This window comes from Gadus morhua, chromosome 13 (assembly GCF_902167405.1).
Source record: "Gadus morhua chromosome 13, gadMor3.0, whole genome shotgun sequence".
In the NCBI taxonomy this organism is placed as follows: domain Eukaryota; kingdom Metazoa; phylum Chordata; class Actinopteri; order Gadiformes; family Gadidae; genus Gadus; species Gadus morhua.
Genome location: NC_044060.1, coordinates 13,589,188 through 13,612,795, shown reverse-complemented (window position 1 = coordinate 13,612,795; position 23,608 = coordinate 13,589,188). Strand labels below are relative to the sequence as shown.

General features: G+C 41.6%; 2 protein-coding genes across 2 annotated transcripts; one reads left to right on the top strand and one right to left on the bottom strand.

The window, feature by feature from the left end:
- Nucleotides 1-142: 142 nt before the first annotated feature.
- ppp4r1l (protein phosphatase 4, regulatory subunit 1-like) lies at nucleotides 143-13,114 on the bottom strand. Its single transcript, XM_030375370.1, has 20 exons — nucleotides 12,858-13,114; nucleotides 11,675-11,719; nucleotides 10,714-10,852; nucleotides 10,044-10,150; nucleotides 9,735-9,877; nucleotides 9,427-9,573; nucleotides 9,204-9,311; nucleotides 8,120-8,185; nucleotides 7,482-7,640; nucleotides 7,145-7,269; nucleotides 6,036-6,547; nucleotides 5,546-5,880; nucleotides 5,352-5,435; nucleotides 5,048-5,233; nucleotides 4,671-4,832; nucleotides 4,319-4,419; nucleotides 4,013-4,133; nucleotides 3,460-3,594; nucleotides 2,587-2,728; nucleotides 143-2,488 (listed from the first exon to the last, which is right to left on the bottom strand). The coding sequence occupies exons 1-20, from the start codon at nucleotides 12,862-12,864 to the stop codon at nucleotides 2,343-2,345; spliced, it is 2,970 nt and encodes a 989-aa protein (XP_030231230.1). The 5' UTR covers nucleotides 12,865-13,114; the 3' UTR covers nucleotides 143-2,342.
- A 6-nt stretch (nucleotides 13,115-13,120) lies between these two features.
- rab22a (RAB22A, member RAS oncogene family) lies at nucleotides 13,121-23,413 on the top strand. Its single transcript, XM_030375375.1, has 7 exons — nucleotides 13,121-13,397; nucleotides 13,913-13,992; nucleotides 14,598-14,679; nucleotides 18,285-18,356; nucleotides 18,445-18,551; nucleotides 19,154-19,263; nucleotides 20,582-23,413. The coding sequence occupies exons 1-7, from the start codon at nucleotides 13,362-13,364 to the stop codon at nucleotides 20,677-20,679; spliced, it is 585 nt and encodes a 194-aa protein (XP_030231235.1). The 5' UTR covers nucleotides 13,121-13,361; the 3' UTR covers nucleotides 20,680-23,413.
- The last annotated feature ends 195 nt before the right edge of the window (nucleotides 23,414-23,608 follow it).

Here is a 23,608-nt window from a genome sequence, read left to right as displayed (position 1 = left end):
TACCCTACATTAGCATACTGTGTTGTAGGTATACAATTGTTGGAATCGTTTCTTTATACATCCCCACTTGTAGTCTTTAATTGTCCACTGATCCAAGCTTGATTGGTGTATATTCATTTACATTAAACACCAGAACACAACCTAATTTCATCATTTTAATTACAGAATGCTAAAAATAACATTACATAAAATGTCCTTTTAAAAGAAACCATTGAATATTACAAAGGTTGTAGATTTTGCAAAGTTAGGATATAAAATCTTTGAACAGTGGTGCATAATTGAAAAGAAAAATAATTTTCATAAAATGCATATATTAACAGTTCTACCACATAAAAAATGAGATGGGCACAAAATGTTTGCTGACAGATGAGATGAGTATAGACGATGCACAGCCACACAGTTAACTCTCCTTCCAAACACAAGAAGTACTTGGGAATGCGCAGCGCGCTCCACACATCAGCTGAGACTTCAAGTCATGGTCAGAATGGCTGATTTACAAACTAGGTGGGCCGGGGGGGGTGTCAAAGAACTGAAGACTCAGAAAGTGACTTGGTGACTGCTCCCATCATATTCACACATGTCATTGTAAAAATAAAAAATAAAGATGACTGGCCATTGTTTCAGAAACACATCGTTTCCACAGGTTTAAGCTATACAATGTTCCAAATAGCTAAGGGTTTAGAAACCTCATACTTTATGCATTCAACCCATACAAGGGCCAATAATACCACCGCTTTCTCTTTACATCTATTCACCAACCTCCTGATTGAACCGCCCAACTCACTCGACTGTGATTTGCGTCATTCAGAATTTGCTACTGTACAACTTGGTCAGTCAGATCCACTGAAACGCTACCATGGTCACATATGTGGTCAACTTAAAAAAGGGAGCTAGGGATAGACTGTACAACAGGAGGAAGGGAAAACGGAAGGCTTGACATGCATAATACAAATGAAATAAAAGAATAGTGTGCTTGAGTTGCCACCGTCCTTTGCTCTGAGGTTTGAAAATCGAACCGTGCCACTTCGTTGTGAGCCCTTGTTAGAATCAAGTGTTTCTTAATCATGTGAAAGGTGCTCCCCGCGAGAGCAGTTCAACACAAGAGGACATTCAGTCTGCTCCAACCCTGGGCCCCTTTTCTCTAGACAACACACACTGGCCAGAGCCGCATCCTGACAGAGAGGTATTTCCTTGGCTCTCCTGCCATCCTTGGAGAGGTGCCGTCACATTATTTGCACACACACGCACACACACACACACACACACACGCGGCAGCAATGCCACCAATAGTCCATTAAGGCATTCATTCAGACATGAGACATGGTGTTTACATCAAGGCCTGTAACGCAGAGGCAGTCCTCGGTTCTCCTGTGTGACAGCCGTCGTCGTAGTGGTAGCATCATCGGTCCATGAACACGTGAAGCAGAATGTGTGAGAAACAAGTGAAAATGGAGAGGAATGGGAAAGCGTGAAGAGCCCAGTGGAAATGAGGAACACAACAGGTTGGTGTGGCAAGAGAGACCCAGCAGCAGAGCTACTGGGTGGGTTTTTAAGCTGGTCCAGAACTAACTTAGTAAACCACCGGGAGTTCCATCAGCTGGGACGTGGCGAGCCGCCGCACAGGCCTAGCTGGTAGTAGCAGGTCAGAGCTAACGCGTCAAGGTCTGGATCAGTCCCCCCTGAGTTGGTGCCTGCGTCCGCCATGCAGACTTCCTTAGCGTGCTTGTTCGTTTAGTGATCCGAAAGTAAAAATAAAATAATCAGAACGGGAAGGAAAAAAACAAAATCGACTTTATAATTAGCTTTGGAGAACACGCTCTTAGCCCCCTCGTTGATTGGTGAAGCAGGGTCTTAGCATGTTACTGGTATAGCCGAGGAAAAGGAGGACGAGCCGAGTGACGAGGAGACACGGCTGCCCCCAAAGAAGGGTCAGACTAATCTCTTGAGTCCTGCTCACTATTGTTAGGTTTTCTTTTCTGATTGGGGAGCTTCATGGCAAGAAGAGATCAAAAACATCCCTCTTGAATTGAAAAAATGTCTATTATGTGTTGTATAATGTGCATTATGCAGGTCTCATCGCAATAAAAAAAAACAATGCAGCTCTGTTGTTTTTTTTTGTTTTACGAGAGCATGCATGATTTAGGGCGGTATATATGCTGTAGTCTGTACAAATCTGTAGGGTGTGGCTGGTGCAGGACAGTTCTGCAGGTGGTGGGGTCTGGTGGTCAGGTGCTGGTGACGGCAGTTAGACGCTGACTGTGCCTCAGTCAGACAGACAGGTAGACAGACAGGCAGGCGGAGGGGGTTAAAGGGGAGTGAGGGAGGGGGGGCAGAGATGGCGGCTAGATTAAAGGGGCCGTGTCCATCAGGGCCTTGTTTGGATCCAGAGTGGCAAAGAAACGCACGTCGCGGTCCTTGTCCGTCTGCAGCGCCATCACCGTCTCCTCCAGCTCGTCCGAGAAGGGGCAGCCGGGCTCCTTGAAGTAGGCTGCAGAACATCCCCCGCAATGACAGAAAATCAGTACAACCGATACAACTGGTACGTAAAGAAGCACCATCAACCAAAAAAGACAGCAGCCTGCCCACCTTTCTCCATGACGCTCTGTCGCAGGGCCTTGGCTACGAGGACGCGCACGTTGGCCACCGAGTCCGAAGAGAGGCTCAACAGACTGGGCAGGAGATGCTGGGCGAACTGATCCATGGGCATGCAGTCCTCCTCTACTACAGCCTGCACACACAACGGTAAAACATGTTTCCCTGAACTACAAAAATTATGTAATTGCGTTGCGTTACTTTTTACAGTCGAACATGCACTGGAATTTTCCTACTTGTGTGTTAAAAATGTATCCTTCAGCCAAACAGGATATAGTACCTAATATAAAATAACCACTGAGATGTTATAGTGTGATATTTAAATACAGAGTAGTTGTGATGGTCAGCGCTTTGGGTAGGCCAGTAGTGTGTGTGAAACAGCATCTTGGGAAATGTGTTATTCAGCTGAGTCACTAGGGGGCAATGTTGCGCTGTTTTCCGTGACCTAAAGGCTAAGGCAAATTCAGCATTACTCCCACACAGAACCTCTATAGAACAAGCCTACAGAATGTAGGAAGCAGGCCTCAAACGTGCCAGTATTTATTTACATTTAAAAGCTTTTAAAAGCTGTGCAGTAGCCTGGAATGAATAAATATTAAATTTAACTTGGTTGTAATTTCTTCTTTTTGTGTTTTAAAAAGGGACACAACTAATGAATATAAACAAGGATATTTTAGGACTACTAGAATCATCATATTTGAGTGATATTAAGCATCAAAGGGATAAATCAAGCATTGAGAGGAGATTTCAAAACATCAAGATAAATATTGTGCATCGTGATAGAGCCCAAAATCATTGCAATATAATTTATAGGCCATATGGCCCAGGAGTTCTTGTAGTGGTAGGCAGTGTAGGATGATCACTGACCTGGCAGATGAATGCAAAGGCTTGCCGTCCCACCCACTTGTTACAATGGCAGAATCGGACTATGAGCTCGTTGATAAAGTTTAGGCCTAGGTCATTAGCTCCACTTGCATACAGCTTCTGGAGGATCTCCACCACCTAAGATAACATGACAAAGCATAAACATGTCTCGGTTAATGTATAACAACACAGGGTTAGACTGGGCTTTGACCAAATACGAATGATCGAAACTAGCTTTTCTTGTAGCTTTAGTTGTAGCTTAGTTGTACCACGTCACACCCAAAGATAAAGGGAATGTGCTACGTCATTTACGGTGGGCAACACCCTTGATGTTGACAGGCCCATAGAAATAGGCATGGCAGCAAATCTTTACATTAGCTTTTGTAAAGATCTACACTAAAGCCCATGCAATGTAGATTTCCCCATGCACAACATTGTTTGTTTAGTTTGTAAGCTTAATTCCAAGCTACGCTATATCAAGAAAACACATAAGGCAATAAGGCACCAGTAATGAGGCAACTGATTTCAAAATGGTTGAGAGGATGAAGCTTCTCACCAGTTTGTAGGAGATCCACCGGACTTGGGAAACCTTGTCTGAGCAGAGTGTGAGAGCAATCTGTCTGAGGTAGTCATACACGTCGTAGTGGCTGTACAACTCTATGATCAGGATCAACTGCCTGAGAACAGAGACATGCAGGGATTTAGAAAACGATGCCAACGATTATGTTACTGCGTGTACCACAAAATGAAGTATGCCTGGACTTAAGGTCACTCGTTAAAACACATTTAGATTCCAGGTTCCCTGCATGAAGCCACTGGACTTTGAGTGTCTGTTGTGAATAGCCCAGAAGAAGACACTTACTCGGCCAGCTCGTATCTGAACCTCCAGTTGCGGCTGTTGTCGGTCACCATGAACTCCTGCAGCTGGTAAAGATACTCTCTCCTCTTCTCTGCATGCAGCAGCTGTCAAACCATATGTATATTTGAGACTAATTATAGTCAGTGATGTAAATGGACTGAAGAATATTAGTGGCCTACAGGTCAATGCGATTTGAGCAGAGCAAAACATTGATGTAAAATATGTTGATGCATAGTTGGTAGGTTAAATAATGGCCACAAAATGAGAAAAATGAAAGAGCCTTGCTGCATGGCGCTCCAGAATGCAAATAGACAGAGATCCCTAACACCGCAGGGTTTGTGGGCGCAGGACTGACCTTGAGGAAGTCGAACAGGTGTTTGAGGACGCCGATGCGGACCTCGTCCAGGTCCTTGAGGAAGCCGTTGAAGATGGGCACCAGGTCGGCGGCCGTCAGCTGGTCGCCCAGGATCACCGCCAGCTCATGGATGGAGAAGGCCAGCGTTCGACGCACCTTCCACTGTTCAAGACACAATGCCATTTGTGTAAGTATACCGCCATGTTACAAGTTGAAATATAATTTGTATCGGAAAATGGCTAACTGTTACACATTCCAAATTGTATAAACTAAAACATGTGTGATCAACCGGCATTTAAAGTATGCGAGACTTGAGGGATTAAGAAATGTAATTGTATGCCGTTGTAGGCCCTTGGACTGTTCATCTGGCCCCCTACCTGAACATCAGTGGCCAGCGTCTCGTATGTGTCCTTGAGGCAGTGCCAGTTCTGGCGGCCAAGCGTGAGGGCCACCCCAGGCAGACTGAAGGCACAGTGTTTGGCTATCTCCGTGTCCACCGTCTGGGCCCTGTCTGGGTCCGTCATGGACAGGTACTGGTCCAACAGCTGCTGGGGTATGACGTTCTGGACGAGGGGCAAAGAGGTAACATAATGAAAACACTACCAGGAACAGCAGGGGAAATTGTGCCATTTAATGTGACCAATGGGAAACATTCCTTCATGGGAAAAACAACCAACTGACCTGGAGCTTAGGCTTCTCCTCTGGCACTGGACTAGGGGCAGAGTCCTCCTTCTCCTCCTCCACGCTTTCAATCAGTTCAGATTCCTGAAAAAAAAACGAAAAAAGAAATCAAAACATTATAATGATTATATATTAAAACATGAAATTATTAACAAGATGAAAAAATAATAATCTGGGTCATTAGAAAGACTTACCACGCTGCTGTGGTCCGAGTCGTCCCGCACCAAGACAGGGGAACCTGGGGGAGAGTCTTCTTGGCCCTCCTGGGGCTCTGTCTGGGTCTCCATCTCGCCCTGTTCCTGGACGGGGCAGGACTCCGGGACCGGGGGAGGCTCCACCATTTGCTCCTCTTCTGTGGGATTCTGCTCGCTCTCCACTTGGACCTCAGCCGTTTTGGTCTCTGGTGGGGGGCTATCGCTGTCGGCGTGGCCTTCAGTTGGACTCGATGGCTGGTCTTCGGTTGGGCTGCCATCCGTCGGGCTGTCCAGCTGGGCCACCTTAAGGGCTGCCGACAACACCTGGACTTGGGCTGAATTAACAAATGCAGATACCATGAGCTGGCCGATAATGACATGGTTTATATGGATGAAAATGTAGGTTCCATCACAGCAATTTCTTGCTGCCAAGTAATCCTGGGCTGTCACTTCACAACAACAAAAAGGTATGAAAAGTTAATATACTGACCCTGTACATCAGGGTCATCCATATGGGGCTGCAAGCAGTCCAGGACTTTCTGGATCTGGTCACTGGTGGCTTTAGCTGGGCTGTATGTTGACACAGGACATTCCTCCTCATCCTCTTCCTCTCCTTCCACTTCCTCCCCTGTGGTTGGGCCAGTGAGCATCTCCAGCTCCCCGCTGATGTCGGGTAACGGAGGCCTCCAGTAGTTAAAAGAGTTGAAGTTCTCGTCGGCCTGCTCCATGTCCTTTTGGTTCTTGTCGTTCTCCGTAGCCGTGGGGTCATTGTTGTTGTTTGTGTTGCTATAAGGGCCACCGGATGTGGGGTTTCCTCGCGTCTCCGAGGCAGCGGTCGTGGAGTTGTTGCCGAAAGCGTGTGCATACTCGAGGTCAGCCATCAGGGAGCGCTCAGGGGAAGGAGTAGCGCGGCCGTCCTGGTTGGCAGGAGTGTGGCTGATGGTCCTTTGCGTGGGGCAGCCCCCCATTTCAGAGCACTTCAGAGGGTTGATGGAGCAGTCACTGCAATGGAGAGCCAAAAAGCAGATTTCCTTCATATAATATCTTCAAAAGTGCAATATTTACAATTAAGGCATTTAGCAGATGCTTTTATCCAAAGCGACTTACAATAAGTACATTTGTCATAAGAAGTGCAACAATATATCGCTGTCGGTACAGAAAGGGTGTTCATAGAACCAAGTGCAAGTACAACAATCGCTAGGCTAACCAATTCCTCGTGTTACAGTAATGATAGCAGCTACTGCAGTTGCTACACAGTTCAGTACTATGATACAATACAATACAATACAACACAATACAATACAGTGTACAATGGTGGCCAGAAGGGGGAGGGTGGCTATGCAGTGTCGAGGTGGCACACACTTTACTTTCATATTGAAAGTAAAGTGTGTGCCATTGCAACTTCAACTTCAGCTTTTGGGGCATGTTACATTTAGAGTCAAGCTTCCTACACACATTAATAGAACATATATTAAGGATACGATTCTGAAGACGAAAGGACAGCAGGATTTGGTACGATTTAGCCATTGGATCTTCGCTGCCAGTAAAAAAAGGGTGGAGTGATGACAGCATGGAATAGCCTCATAGAGGATGTTCTACCTTTCTAAAGTACACCTGGGCAGCGCAAGTAAGGTGCCATCCTCCCGGAAGTGGAGGCCAGTGCCGGAGGGGTTAGCGAAGGTGGAAATGAAGCGGCCAAGAGACTGAAAGGCTCCTTGGCGCACCTGAAGAGAACAAAAGGAGACCTTCTAGTCAAAACATCAACTCTCTAGCTAATCATGCTATCGTTTGTGGTGGTCAACTGATCATAGCAAAACGAATGTCGTCCCCCTCCTTCCAATAACGTCAATGCAATGGTATCTTTCAACGAGCCATTCATGCTCGTACATCAGCTACAACCTGAATAAATCTTGACAGTACTTTTAAAATGCCTTACCCAGCGTGACTGGTCACTTATGAGGTTGATGAAGAGGGGCGACAGTTTTGTCCGTCGCACCTCTGGGGATGTGCAGTTTGAGACGACCATGAAACACTCTGCGCAGGCTTTCCTGATGCCCCACAGGCTGTCTGAGCACAGGTCAAAGAACTTGGGCATCTGTGAAAGCACAGTAATTTGTTTATTGACCGACCTTTGGATCAGTTTCTGAACATGAGCCCATGGCTATGACTAATGAAAGCAAATGTCCTGGACAGGAAAGGAAGAAACAACAAGCTTTCCAATTTGCAGTACAATTATCAGAATGATTTTGAGGGAGAGAATAAAACTAAAACAATGGCATCGGGTCAAACAAAACAATTTTGAGACAAAAAATAAATAAACAAAACAGTTTATTTGCCTACAATTAAATGGCCGATTAATAATGTAGTTATTTTTGGCAGGATATTTTAAAATGGGGGGGGCACATAGTTTAATGGACCCGATCTGCACAACGCAAACAATATCTTCCCAATAAAGATGCAGCCGTATATAGAATAGCATTGCATATCGTGTCAATCCTTACTTGTTTGGCTGTAATGAATACAATGATAAATTGTTCATAGGGTTTTTGCTGGATTACAGTCAAGGCCTCTTACCAGCAGCTTTTCCGTTGCCTCCTGGCCTACAATGGAACAGAACTCTCCGAAATTGGCAGCACAGACCTGATGACAAGACAATGAAGCAGAATTACGCGACAATCCTTTCTTTGACAAAAAGGGACACACATACCGAGAGGTATGGCTCTTCTGTTTACAAGGAAACAATCGGTTTGTTGTTTGGCAAAATAAAAGTACACATTTTAACTGATATGTTATTCACTCCTGAATAGCCATCCCAGCTTGCACCAGTTATGCAGGGAATTAACATTCCAGCAACAGAACAACAGAAGAGTGTTGGCAGCGCTGTAGAGTACAACAGGGTTAATGTTGACTCCTAATGAAGACCAACATTTTACCGGTGACACCAACTTTCTCACTTGGTGACCCCGTAACAAATTCGGAGGTCAGCCCTATATTGGCATGTCTATTGTCATGTACCATTCATATGTGTACTTCTAGTAAAAAAATATTACCCTCTTGAAATAAATTGTTAAATGTTTTAATTTCATATTTCCTCACAACCTGACTTTTTGATCTCACAAACCCCTCCCCTTACATAAATCTCTCCTAACAATCGAATCTTCTGTCGGGTTTGGTCCTTTATACTACGTGCGATGCCATTGCGGTTCTCCGTGGCTCATGTTTTGTGAGCCTCGCTTTAAGTTTAAGCTCTACTCTACCCGTGGAAAAAAAGTGGATCCGAAAGCCACCGCCTTCCTCCACACCCATCATATTAAACAAAGATTTTGTAGCTCTTGATTTTGTAGTTCAACATTGTAACCGCCCTGACAGAAAATGTTACATGGTGCGGGAAGGGGCATGGTGTCGCATCGACACCATCACATTGTGGGGGAAGAATCTTGATTAAAAAGAGTATTCTCGGATCAACATAAGGATTGCATTCTTCAGCCATGCATTACCAGTCTGCTTCTGCTAGGTTCAGCTCCAAATTCAGACACATTCCCAGAAAATAATGGAGTAAGATGTATAAGTAAAACGCTGCTTTACATACAGGTAACAATTCGGAGGAACAATAGGAAAAGCAGAAGTGAAGAAATTGAAAGTGTTTGGGGGTGGTTACCTTGCGGACTTGGAAAAGCCTGGCATCACTGCACAGCTCACAGAAGCGCATCAGAAGCAGGCGCTCTACGGTGTCTTTGCTCAACATGGTGACCAGTTTGCACATGATCTGAAATGACACAAAGGGGTTATGGTTCGTTGAGAGAAAGCATTGAAAAATAATAAAAAATTTCATGTACAAAGCCAGTAGATATAACGTAATAGAAAAGAGGGAGTGCTCTTACAGCAACGGCCTCTGATTTGTAATCGTCGTCGCTGCTCGGCTCTGTGAGTTCTAGCAGAACGGGGCAGACTTTGGTCTCCATGTCGGCCTTAGAGATGAGGCCTTGCTCCAGCAAAACAAGCAAGGCTGCCTGGCTAGTCTTCCGCACCTAAAGAGAAAAAGAGACATTATGCAGTGGTCAAACAAAAGTGAGGCTGTACAATGTCCAGAAAAAAAAATAGAAAACAGAAAACATTATTTTTCAGAATGACACAATTGTTCATTAAAGTTCTTGGCTTCAAGCTAATTGTTTGCCAACTACAAACCTACCTGATTATTTGGGTCGGTGAGATACAGGACCACGATTGGTACCAGGTATCTGGAGAAAGCTGCTGGGAAGTTGGGTCGGCTCTCATGCAAGAACATGGCGATGTTTGGGATCTGTTCCATTAGCTCAGCCCGCACTGTTGGCTCTGGGGACATGTCGTGACCAACATGAGCATATGCACAATATACAAATACAAATCTGTAGGTGTTAGAGGAAAGCTCATGTCCAACTTGAGTGAATCTCAACCACAGTTGCACATATCCAAAGTATGAATGAATGAAATTAAATGCAGACCAACAAAATTAATCTACCTCCATCTTCTGACATTCTGGCAACTGTCTCCATGACACTGATAAAGTCATTTTCATTGTCACTGAACTCTCGAAGCACATCTAGCAGCCCGCGTGCCACGATCTCCCTGGGAAGCAACAGAGCCTCTGGGTTAGTTACCTGCCAATAGCTAAGACGTGCACACTGGGTAAAAGCAGCACAGCCCAAGCTGACAAGTACAACCGCCCACTGATATACTTGGTAGTAATTGTACATTACTGCAGAGCTTGAAAACTGTGAGGAGAGTACAAGAAGCATGAGAACAAAAAAATCCACTTTAGGAAATCATTTGTAGTGTCTGGCAGACAATGTCATTTAGATCAAACCACATTAGCGTGAGACGCAGATCAACAAAAGGGTACTCCCGGAATGGCAGACCTTAAAGTTTCGGGATCTGAAACTATAAAAGGCCACAAACTACTACAGGCCATTCTTAAAATCATGCATGTTCCAGGAAGACCTGTGGCATGCTTCCACCAGTGTTGGCCCAGGTATGAGTCTTCCAAACAGATAGGAATGTGGATGGTCTTTAGAGATGGTCTACGGCAGGCCTTTGTTCTGGCTGTCAGAGGTTATCCAATAGTCAAGGTTATCCAATATTGTGTTGTTGTCTACTTTGGGGCTAGGGTTAGCTCCTGGGCAAGTTCTTACCTGTTGAAAAGGTTCTCACTGAAGGCATACTTCTCAAGCCTCCCTAAAGGAGTGAGGTTGTCTTGCCCTGCATCTAGGAAGGCTGTGATCCGTATTCCTTCACACTCTGAGCCATAGTTTTCAAATCCAACTGTGTGGACTGAGGGGGAAAAAGGGGAAATTGTTAATGCAAACATACATACACACTTGGGTAACTTACAAATATGAAAGAAAATACCAAAACAATGAAAAGAAAACTTTGCGTAGTGTCAGCAGAGAACAAACAGTTGTTGTTCTCTGTTTTTGGTCTTTGAGGGAAAGTTCATCACCATGCTCAATGAAAAGCACAGAGATCGGATGGTCAATATAGCTTCTAATAATAGTAACAAGTGAATCCCCATGAGGATTCCTCCAGTGTTATGTTGGGGATGGATTGACGGCTTCAACATTCCCAAGGTCATGCATCTGTCATTTTCACACATACTAAAAGTGGACTGCATGGTATTTGACACTTTTCTGACCACCACAACTAAGACAATTACCCAAATATATAAATGTATTAATTACTGTTGACTAGTCCATCGATGTCCTCATACAGCAAATAACACACTACCTAATCACGTCTTATTACTTATACAGCCTTTCCTGTGGCTTTCGCCTATTCAATATCCCCAGCATTTCAATAAACTGTTGTTTAACATCACATGTATGTATGAAACTACTGACATCAGATCAGTCTTTCAACAAAGGTTAATTTCACAGATACTAATGTATGTTTACTGGTTGCGCAGCCTTGTTAAGATGACAGCATATTAACCAGATTTCAGGAACAGCTTCAAAATTATCCAGAATGTAAACTGTCAATGTGGCCGTAGAGTTTATGAGGAGGGTATATCCTGCTTCCCAAGGACCTCAAGCCTTTCTGTAAAAAGGCTATTTGCTTAATATGAACTGTACATGAAAAAAAGTATCCGGAACTTACAGTCATCCATATCATCGTGGCCATCTTCAAAATATAAAGACAGTCCTGAAATAATGGAGAGGAAATAAGACGGGAAAGACATGACGGTAAAGGTTAGATGGATAACAAACTTGTGAAGAGATCTAAACCTTTCAGTAAGGGCAGTGCTGTTACACCAGTCTTGACTCTAAATAGTAGGGTTGTCATGCATGTGACAAGTGAACAAAGAATCTTGTGAAAGTAAATGAGTGAATAGCAATACAATACAAACAGCCAAGACACAGTACAATGCAATGCACAGTGCAATCAAACTCATAAAGGCGAATTAGTGAGATAATTATTTTAGATTGGCTAAATTATCGTTTAGAGATGTACCACTTCAAAAGGAATTTCCTGACAGGCAACATATTTTTTCATTCCAACATCATAGTAGACTTATGAAACAAGAGTTTCGAGCTACCAAAATACACATATAAATCATAAACGATCCGATCACTTGACGATAATGACAGAACCCATGAACTTTGTTATACAATGAATAACAGATCCTAACTGTTTGATAATATAGGAGATTGCATGTCAATGTTTACAACTGAATAATCAAGGGAACCCTCCCCAATATGTACATAATAGCAGCGTTGGTACAGGGACTGTTTAGTGTTTGCTGCGTCAATAGGGTCCGATGCTTTGATTAGTTCTGTACAATAATTCACTGATACGTTTTTTTAGAAGCTATCCCTTTGTTATGGTACGGTGCTGGATGTAGTCCGCTTATGGTCGCAAATGACGTTAGCAAAAAGGCTAACGTTAGCTAAGCTAGGTCAACTCGTTCACGCTGACAACAATTCGATGTTGTACAGGGTTAAGACAGATAAAGTAGGGCCAAACTATTAAAGACTATGCGACATTACACGATCATTTTGAGCATCTATCATAAACACTTTGAAAAGTGGTGTTAAACCTAATAAACTTGTATTATTAGCTTGCTTTCGACAGTAAACTAGCTCGCTAGCTATGCTAGCCGACACGGCTCGTCCAGCCCTTCATTGGGATTTCCTGGCCGTAGTGCTCGCTTTGATTCGCCTCATAAACCAGAAATCGATATTGAATCCTCAGGGAGGTAAATGCACAACCAGACATGCTATCCCAAAGAAGAAAAGTATGTTTAACCATCGAATAAATTCCATTAAGAAAGTGCCATTACCTGCCATCTTGATTCTGTGGTGCTCCGCCGTGTGGGCTGTCACTACCACAGCTGTCACTCAACCAAGGAGAAGAACTACTTCCTCAAACCACTTCCTGATGTAACTTTTCCAAGATAATTGATCAAAACTAACAATTAATCAGACGCCAATTTCTTAAGCCATGTATACATGTGGTTAAAGTAATCACCATCGCTGACCCTCGGCTTCGTGTTTTTCGAACAAAAAAGCCGATACAGTCACGTGACCCGCTGGAGTTCAAGATGGAGACGCTGCGAGGAGGTTAGCTCGGTGTTTACATCACCTACATATTGAAACTCAGGCAGTATACCAAGCGTCGGCCAAAACCATAACGTTTCAGCCACTTCGAAATGTATGCATGGTTTCTGACAGTAGTCACGTAACCTTGTTTTCAAAGACTGACACCCTGAAACAGGTAGAAAGGAGTGAATGTGTACAAGTGACTGGAATGTTGATCACAAACTAGTTGTGTTGAAGAGATCGATATGGCACTGAGAGAGTTGAAAGTGTGTCTTCTTGGGGTGAGTTAAGAATGATTTGGATCTCGCTGTCTTTGCATTATACATGGCTAGTTATATGCTAGTAGAATAAACAGATTCCCAGCTAGTGTAGCCAATACACTTCGTTCTAGGGATGTCATACTAACTACTTAGATTAGGCATGTTGTTGATTTGTGGATCCATTATAACTGTTTATACCTCATGAATTTGAGAATAAAATAAATTTTCCAGCAAGACAAGCACAAATCCGACGGAAATATAGCCTATGGTTCGAGCACTGGTCCATCAAATATTTAATCTTTTCAACATGCAATCATCTTGTAATTATTCAAGTGTATCAGAAAAAATCGATTAGATGCTCTGTATAGCTATAAAAAATAATCTCATACCTAAAGGATAAGATTGTAGGTGTGTACATACCATTTCCCGAGTTACGTCTACATTTTACAAATATAGATTTGTGGTGGGGCTGTTATGTTTACAAGAGGGCTGTTATGTTTATTATGTGAATGCTTGGTAACAATTTACTTTTTCAGGAAACTGGGGTTGGAAAGTCAAGTATTGTTTGGCGGTTTGTGGAAGACAGTTTTGACCCAAACATCAATCCAACAATTGGGTATGATAATATGCATCTGTTGTAAAATTGAAAATGTGTAGATTTAGACCAACTAAAAACACCATTGTGGGTGTTTATGTAGGTATTTATAATGAGTCCATTGTGGAAGTCCTGGAAAACCTGTAGGCCTTCTGGAAATTAAATGAAATGCCAATGTAGATTGCCTCTAGTCCTATTTGTATTTATCTCTGTTAAATGTTGTCGACCCAAATTGTATGTTGAAGGTTGGTAGGTATCATAATTATGAACATGAAGATGTACTAACTATTACATTGTGCCCCGTCATTTTGATACCGTCATGGTAACAGGCATATTCTTTACCACTATCTGGAACGGTCAGTGAGCAGTACTAGATGTAAAGTCATATGAAATGACATTCCATAAAAACTACAATGGAACTGTTATGAGAATGGAAAGAAGCCAACATATGAAATGACTGGAAGCCTATGTTCATTTTGAAAGGAGTTTGAGGAGCAATCAACATAACAAGGCGGCCCCTTGTCTGGGAAAAAAATGCTAGTCAGCATAAGCTGAGATTTTCTTTTGCTTGTATTTGTTTCCAGTATTGTGGTCAATTTATGCATGTTCTCGGTACTCTTTTCCAGGGCGTCTTTTATGACCAAGACAGTGCAATACCAAAGTGAGCTTCACAAGTTCCTGATCTGGGACACGGCAGGACAGGAGCGGGTTAGTACACTTGGCTAGCCCAAGCTTTATTTTTGTTGGGCCTTATTACAGTGGTCAAACAAATCTGATAATGGGCAGTGACCGCTATGTGTATGCTCAAAAAGAAAAAGAGTATACTTTATTCAGCACTAACCCATACTTCACATGGGAGTGATGGGGTAATATTGGCTAAAATCTCAAATGTTAATATAGCATAAACTGATGGGAGCTGATGGATATTGAGTGCAGTAATGCTTTATATCTGGTAGGGGGCAATATTTACCTCTTAGTGCGTAAAGTCCGGGTGTGAGACCATAGTGCGAGAGTCTGGGTGCCGTGAAAGCGGGATCAGGTAGGCTAGATGGCTGGTAATGCATCCTGTTTCTATTTCTTTGTAAAGAAGATTTCGACTTGCTTTTGAAATATAAAATATAAATACAAATTAATAAGATGAGTGTCAAGATGCATTGAATTATCCATTGAATAGTTTGTTTGTTTATTGTTCCCAGCGGTTATTTTTTTACCATTAACTTTACATCACCAACAATACCCTTTACATACATCATCACACAACCATACCAGACAGTAACAATACATAAAAAATAACACGGCAACATACATTAATGACAAAAACAACATAAGAACAAGACTCATAGTTCCCTCAGACTTGTGTCCAAGCGAGCCCTTCTGCCCCTCAAGGTGCTGTATTTGTACTCCCTCCCCCAGAGGGCAGTACTAGGCCCAATCCCATTTCTACCCCTTACCCTTACCCATCCCCCTTGTTTTGAAGGGGTAAGGGAAAGGGGTAGGGGGTAGAAATGGGATTGGACCTTAGAGTGGCAATTGAGAGGCTGTGTGATGTCCTTTGCTATTGTATTTGCAAAGTGTGTGATGGCCTTACAGTTGAGCTCTGAGAGGCTGGGAGTGGGGAGACCATTTTTATTGGCAGTAATGTTAGTCATGTGTGTACATCTGACCCGGTTTATGGCAGAGAGCACGTTAGAGAAACAGGTGCAAGGTAGAGCCGGGTGGGTTGGACAATGCTTGGGCTAAGCAGTACAAGATTGGTGGTGACATTGCGTCCTTTGAGTTTGCGGATGGCTTATAGTGTTTGATGGCTCCTTTTTTTTTGTCTTATGTGTACTGGTCGACGCTCAGTTCAATATCCAATGTAAATCTGTAATATTTAAAGGGGTCAACTATTTAGATTGATTGGTTTTTGATTCGGGTCGAATGCTTCATGAATGGGTAGCAATTACTTTTCTGTATGGTGTAATCTTTTTCTAAATATTTAGTAATGTCATGAAGTGTTAACTCCCTTCCTACTGATATTAAACTGATATTTTCAGTTTAATATCAGTAGGGGGGGGGGGGCTATTTGGTTTTTTTAAGTCCACACCTTCCATGGGGCCTGCGTTGCTTTGTGGCCTTGAGAGTGCCCTAACGGATCTCCGTTTAAGATAAGATGACAGAGTGAAACCCTAGCTGTCTGCCCACTGCTGCCTTGCCACTAAAGGCTCCTATCCAATACTATCTGTGTAAACAGTGACTGCCATGGATTATTTTTCCGTCAAAAATCAATTTTTCATATGCGCATTGTACAGTATTTTTTCCTGATACAATTATTTATCTGTTAGCTTACATGTTTGATTTTCATTAGTTTATTTTTTATTCTGCGGTCCATTATGTGGTTTGGATGTCTTTGTCAAAATATTATTTATTGTCATATTGTTGGCATTGTGTGGGTCTAGGTGTCATTGTGGAATTTAAAACCTTTTTCTTCCTTATAGAGTTTTGGCAGATCTAGGCTTAGAAAGGGAAAAGACAGAGACAGTCAGTGCACATGCAACAAGAGTCAGCAGCATGATAAGGAATACCTATAAACATATTTTGGGAGGGGGAAATGTTAATATGTACTTTTATATGAATTCCTATCTCAGCATACATGAGGCTAAACGTCGTTCCGTCTGTCCCGTGTCTTTTGAATCCGTGCCACGCTCATGGTTTCAGTAATTAATCTGCATAAGCCAAGCATTGTCGGGACTATTTTTTTAAGGCAGCCCTTTAGCCAGATGTCTGGTCTGGCCTCGCCGTGTATGCTCCTCGGGGTGAAGGCTATAGGCGAGACCACACAGGAGTGTGCGGTGGTAGTTAAGCGAGCAGCCTAGTGGTAGCCAGCGAGACAGACAGTATTCGCCTCACCGGCGCTGCCAAGTATCCCAAGTTGGACTCCCTTCGGTGGACTTTGGGCCAGTAACAACCATAATTATGTGGAATGTGTGCTTTCCTGAGGTAACTGTGTCACGCCAAGACAGATAGTTTATTCCATCCTGGTGGGAAAGGCAGAGGCCTTCCAAGTGAATGTCTACCAGAGGATTGTGGTTTGTTTGTTTGAGATTAACACAAAACATCTGATAATGAGGCCATTCATTTCCTAAAACAAGCAAGTCAGATGTCTAGTTAATTAAGATCGGACAATTAGAGGGTGTTTTGACATAGGAATAAGGGGGATCATCTAGAAATTAACTGTGGTTAATTTGAGCTCTCACAATACATTAAATCAATATTGTGATACTCAATAAGGCGGCAAAAATGTGTCGCTCAACTCGATACAAAAATACTGTACAAACAATCATATCTGTATAAATCAGCCTATAGACTCTTTTTAATTGTTTTACCTGTTCAAAACCAAATATGAAATAATGTATCTGTAAGCATTCAAGAGATACAGAAGAAAGTGTATACCACTTCTTGGTTAACCAAGTGTAATGGAGATATTACATCAGCAAGACTGAGATCTGACCTCCGAAAAAAGCATTATTAATTCATAATTTTCTGCAGGAAATAAGCCAGATAATAACGGGACAAATTATGCTCTTTACAATTTAGCAATTGTCTCACTGGAAACACTCACCCACCCGTACACAAAGAAAATGTGTACGGGTGGGGGTGGGGGTGTGTTGATGGATTGGACAGTGCTTTTGTGATATTCGGTTTAGACCAAATGCATAGTTAGGCCAAAGACTGTGGAGATGTTAACATCTTCTGACACATTCTGCTCATCCTTCCCCTGATGGCTGCCACATGTTAGATTCCATGGGGGAAATACTTGCCATACATCCATTTCAATAAAGCCATTTGTCTTGTACTTGCACTTTAGGAAAGCCTGTAGGTTGGTGCAAAGAGGGCGTTTTTTTTTTTCTTTGTATCGCACCATTTATACCGTGTGCGTTATTCAGTCTAGTGAAGCTAAAGCACACAGTGATGTCACCACTGCACTCTTTTGTTTTCCTATGTAGAATCAGACATAACACATCAAGTCTAGACAAGGTTATAGTGTGAAATGTGTCATTTTTTCACCCAACTGGCCAAACAGTTACACGTGTTCTGTTTTGAAATCTATTTGGAAATTCTAGAAATCTGTGCTCTTCTGTGAGTTTTACGATATTATACCAAGGTTTCACAGAAATTAAGTTCCCCCGTACCTCAGTAGATCCAATGTGGTAGTGGCATAACTCAACTGGACAGCTCCATCAGTGATCGGTTTCTCCCCATGAGGAGTGATTTCAAGACATTGCCTTCCCCTGTTTATCCTATCCTAAGTTTCCCCTGTCTGTCTCCCATAGTTCCGTGCTCTGGCACCAATGTACTACAGAGGCTCAGCGGCAGCCATTATTGTTTATGACATCACAAAAGAGGTAAAATTTGTCTTTTGTTTCTTTTGCATATTATTGTTCAATTTTTTATTGTGTCAAATCAACCTATGGTAATGACCTCTGTCACCAGGAGTCCTTCCAAACACTGAAGAACTGGGTGAAGGAGCTGCGGCAGCACGGCCCTCCCAACATCGTGGTGGCCATCGCGGGAAACAAATGTGACCTCTCTGATGCCAGGTAGAATCCTGTTAGCACTCGCCGTAACGTAACAGATTCTTCCTCCTCACTAAATAAAATAGCCTTGTTTTTTGTGATAACCCCTCAGGTTTTCACTATATTTATATATGAACGTTAAGGAATTTAAATATACTTTTTGAGAACGAGGCAGGAAAAGACCAACCAACAATATTTCCCATTAAATTATACATGATCGATATGGAATCTTGAGTTGGATCCTAATTAATATTCTATGTCATTAGAATAGACTGTTGAGTTATATCAGCTCACCTATCCGTCTCTCATTTCACTTCTGGGCCAATGTGGTGCAACTTGATGATCATTATGGGGATTAAATGGCAGTAGGACTGCAATATAGACGCTATGATCGTTCATAGTACACTATAAACCGCCATTACAAAGCTTTGTGAAATATATGTTTCGGTTTGTAGAATGTCCTTAAGCAAGTCTCTTTTCTGGAAATGAAACGACAATCCTGGACATTAAAACATGAAAATAGGGAAAAAAAAAAATTGGGAAAAAAAAGACTGCATGCAGCATTGTACACTTTAGTAGGGAATATCATCCATGATCTATCTTTCATGCTGTGTTTTATTTAACAGGGAAGTCTCTGAGAAGGATGCCAAGGACTATGCCGATTCTATTCATGCAATCTTTGTTGAAACCAGTGCCAAGAATGCCACTAATATCAACGAGGTCTTCAGAGAGATCAGTGAGTGTGTGTCTCAATAATTTGAGTCCCATTTTTGTTTTTCATGTCCATCTTTATCAGATTAGAAATTGGTGGAGTCTTATCATGATGGACATTGTTTATCTTTGTATTTAATACTGTATCCATGTGCATTTTAAAGCAGGTGTATAGTATTTTACTACTTCTAAATATTTGAAGGGTAGGTGGGTGTAATATGTAAGAAGGTACGGCCTAATTAGGGTTTTCCCAATAAGCATCAGTTGTTTGTTGATTTATAAGCAACACCTTCAACCTTTTAAAGATCAAGTTTAAATGAGCTTGGCCATCCTTATTGGGGGCCGGGGTCCTGATAGTCGCATGCATATAGCATCTTAAGTCTGGTTAAAAATACTTTAAAGGTCCAGAGTGTAACATTTTCCAGCATCGAGGTTTTAGATTGCAACTAACTGAATGCTACCCCTGACTCGTCCCTTTCCAACAACTACAGTGGCCTGTACTAGCCTGTGAGGTCCCCATAGGTACTTTCACAATGATGTCATCAGCTATGACAGCATCACGTATCCAAGTTCCCCCCCGATTATCCGTTTTGCGAAAAAGCAACATTAATTTGAATAGCACCAAGGTCGATGTTTGACGGCTTAAGCCTGTGAAAGGTTTAACAATTTAACAACAGAGGTAACAGCCTATTTAAATTACCGACACACAATTCTCTTCCATCCATAGTGGTAAACTACATTCATATACATATAATTCAATAGCAGTTTGAGCTACAACCCAATGTTTACTTGCACTGCAGTACGTGCATATAGGTTGCTTTTGATATCTTGACAGTTTGCAGATTTGTTTTGGAAGCCAACTTTCTCAGAAAGAGTGATACTTTTCGCTATCAAACAGGGAAACAACCTAAATAATGTACGTCTCAAATACATGGATGATTAAAGAATGCACACCCACTTATCGTAATGACCGTCAGCAAACTGCCATTCGTTACAATATTTCATACTTGAAAAACTGTGCGAGACTCCTTGCTAATATAGTTCTCTAAATACATCGAATATTTTGACGAAAGAAAGAAGCATGCTCGTCTTCAATAGGCCATACGAGGCGAGGTTTAAGCTTCATGGACATGCCTACATTTTTAAGAATATGGCGATAGGGTTCAATACACTTATTATACCTCAAATATGCCTACTTGTTATTTCAAAGTTATTTAGAGTGTAACGATATGTATATATATTTTTCTATTAACACGTTTCTGTGACAACTCATAATATTATAAAATCTTTTAATCTCTTTTAAAATAATGTTTTATGTTTGTGTCTGTGCATCCCTTAAAAAGGTCAGCGCATCCCTGTCCTAGAAGCTTCAGGAGCAACTTCAGGGAGAGGTTTCCAACTTGGACGCCAGGCATCAGAGTCACGTAGAACCTGCTGCTGATGATGGCTGCAGCTTCTGGCCCAAACGTGACACCTCTCTGTGATGGCTTTTATGTCCCATCAAGCCAAAGACAACCATATTCACTAACCCCCTAATGCCAATGGCTTATTTACTTGCAACACAAAAGCACAACACATCAGCAGGGGACATTTTGTCGATATTGAGTGACAGGATGGGGTTCCATACATTTACACAAAATTTGCTTCAGTAATATGCAATTTCTTTTGCATTTTCTCTCAAATGTAAACATTAATGATTACATGTTAAGTTATAATGCAGCGTTTAATAATTGAATCACTGAATGGCTGCCCCCCCAAACTATATCGCTGAATTAAACTTATATGTGCATGCATATGCATACAAAATGCACATCCCAGGGATGCCTGAAATTTTCCCTTCATGGATATCAAACTGTGGACTTTATTTGTTGTAAATTTAACTCAGACGGTGCCAAACAGGAGTCCACATAAATGAGAAATTTTTTAGATGACTAGTATCTGCCTTATTGTTGTATGAATCAAGTCACTTTAATTGATGGACTACCTTTATTGTGTTCCCCACCTTTTCGTTTTTATACTGTCAACCTTAGGTTAGCGAATGAAACGCTTCCTGGCCTTTTTAAGTTTCCTGGCACACTATTAGAGAGTTCTTCTCTACTATGAAACGTGTTGGTTATTTGTATGCATGTGGCTGGAAATGGATAACGATTATGGTTCCGATGAAGGTACGGGTGTCTTATGAACACTTCACTATTGTATTTAAACTTTTTAAATTTGCTCTAAACTTGGGCTATGGACCAAACATTGCATACACATCCACGTGCAGCATGGTTGCCTTACTACTCAATTGAAATGCTTAACATCACTGTTTTAGGCACCATAGTGCCTAAAACATAGTGGCACACCTATGTTTATCGTTCTGATGTCACTGAGAATGTCACTGAGAACAGACCAGCGCTCCCACAAGGTCCCTACTCTAAAATGAAGGTAACATATTGTCCATAAGTGTTGCTGTCAGCACTACTTGTCCTTTTATAATACTGAACTTGCAGGTTCCAAGTGTACCATATAACAGTTTTCAATTGCTGACCATTTCTGCATTATGCTTGTTATAGGGGAATCTGTCACCAGGATTCTGTATCAGAAAGACCCCGCAGAGCTAGGCGAGTACTGACAGTTGATTTACGGTTTTAAACTAGCGTTTTTCTGGAACATCATGTTAACTATTTTTGATTTCTGGCCTGCCTTGTTGTTCTCAATCTTTTTCTGATATGTTAAAATGCAGTTCACTAAAGGGAACAATTATTTTATTTTTTTATAATCTTGCCAAATTCTTTAACTATCCCTTAAACATGTTTAGTTTACAGAATACATAGTAGCCAACACTCCAATATAGTTTTGTGAAATGGCCTAGGATAAATGGAATATTATCAAGAAATTTGAAGTGTTAGGATGTCTAAAGCCTAAGCCATTACCCTGACCCATGGACTAATTTGTGTTTTGCTTAGCCATTGTGACGGGCAGCTTTCTCATGTATTATTTTAATTCTGATATTATGCTTCTGAACACATTCTGTGTAAGGGGTGGACGATGAATAACAATAACTTGCCCACACAACCTAGACTTGGTAATGTACCTTGTGGGTTGTCTCTTCCGTCTCTTATTATTAACTATTTTATATCTAAAATGTTTTTTGATGTGCTGTGTAATGAGGAAAGCTGCCTTTTTGTAGAAAGGTTTTTCCTTCGTATTACAATGTGCAATAGTTGCCATTATCCCAGGTTCTGGTCAAAATGTGACCAGAACCTGGGTACTACAAATCCATTACAGTACATAAGTGTGATATATGATAACCATTTACAATGAAAAAAGACAGAAGCCCTTACGACAATCTCCTTTTGTAATTCAATCGTGTGAATTGCAATGATGCATAGATGTTGAAGTGCATCACGTTACAGACAGTTGAGAAAGCCGTTGCAAATGATAGTAATTTGTTGCTCTGTTTCCGCACTACTTCATATTGTCTACGTCTCTGTCTTTAGCTTCAGCGTTATATCTTAAAGGGAATAACTCTGGTACTGCAGCTTGATTGGCCGCATTGCCAAAAAAGGAAAGCAAGTTAAGTATTTTAGTTATATTGTTTTATTTTGTAGTAGACTTACAAAATGGGCATGTAAACACAGTTGTCATGTCCAACCAGATTTGGAAATTGCTTTGTGGAATTTCTCTACAAAGATATATTCTGCCTATTATTTTGAATGATAACCAACTGCTTGTCAGTGGCCATATTCTTGTTGCACATTGTACATCATCAAAGCCATTTCCCCCATCAAGCTTTATTTTGTTTTCTTTGTGGATGTAATGTATTAATTTAAAGATGTATGTAACAAACTATCTTGTCAGATAGTTGCAAATTGTTTCTGTGACTAAAATAATTGCATGAACGATATGATGAAATATACCAACAGTCTTGGGCTGGCCCGAGGCATGTAAATTATCTTTGGTATACAGTTTTTCATTGTGGACATATGTCATAAATAAACACAGGTCATTATTAAGATTGCAGTTAACAAGGAACCGTCATGCTATCTGCACTGTAGTCTAAATATTACGCTTTATATTCTTTTTCATAATGATTGTAAACAAAATGCCTAAAATCTATGTTGGCAGTGAATTTGTGAACGTCCAAAAAGGGAATTCTCAACCTTTTTTATTAAAAGAAATATGTGGAGAAATGCAGTTTCTATTTAATTCAGATAATATTTAAAAGCGGTTTCACGCTGTACACTCGTGGTTTAGTTGCCAAGTTGCTGGATTTTTAATTACTTGCTTGAGGATACAGTAACTATGTTGTTAGTACTTGATCATGTTACTCCACTTGCCCCTATCCCTTGACGATATATATATAAATATGACATTTGAGATTTGTC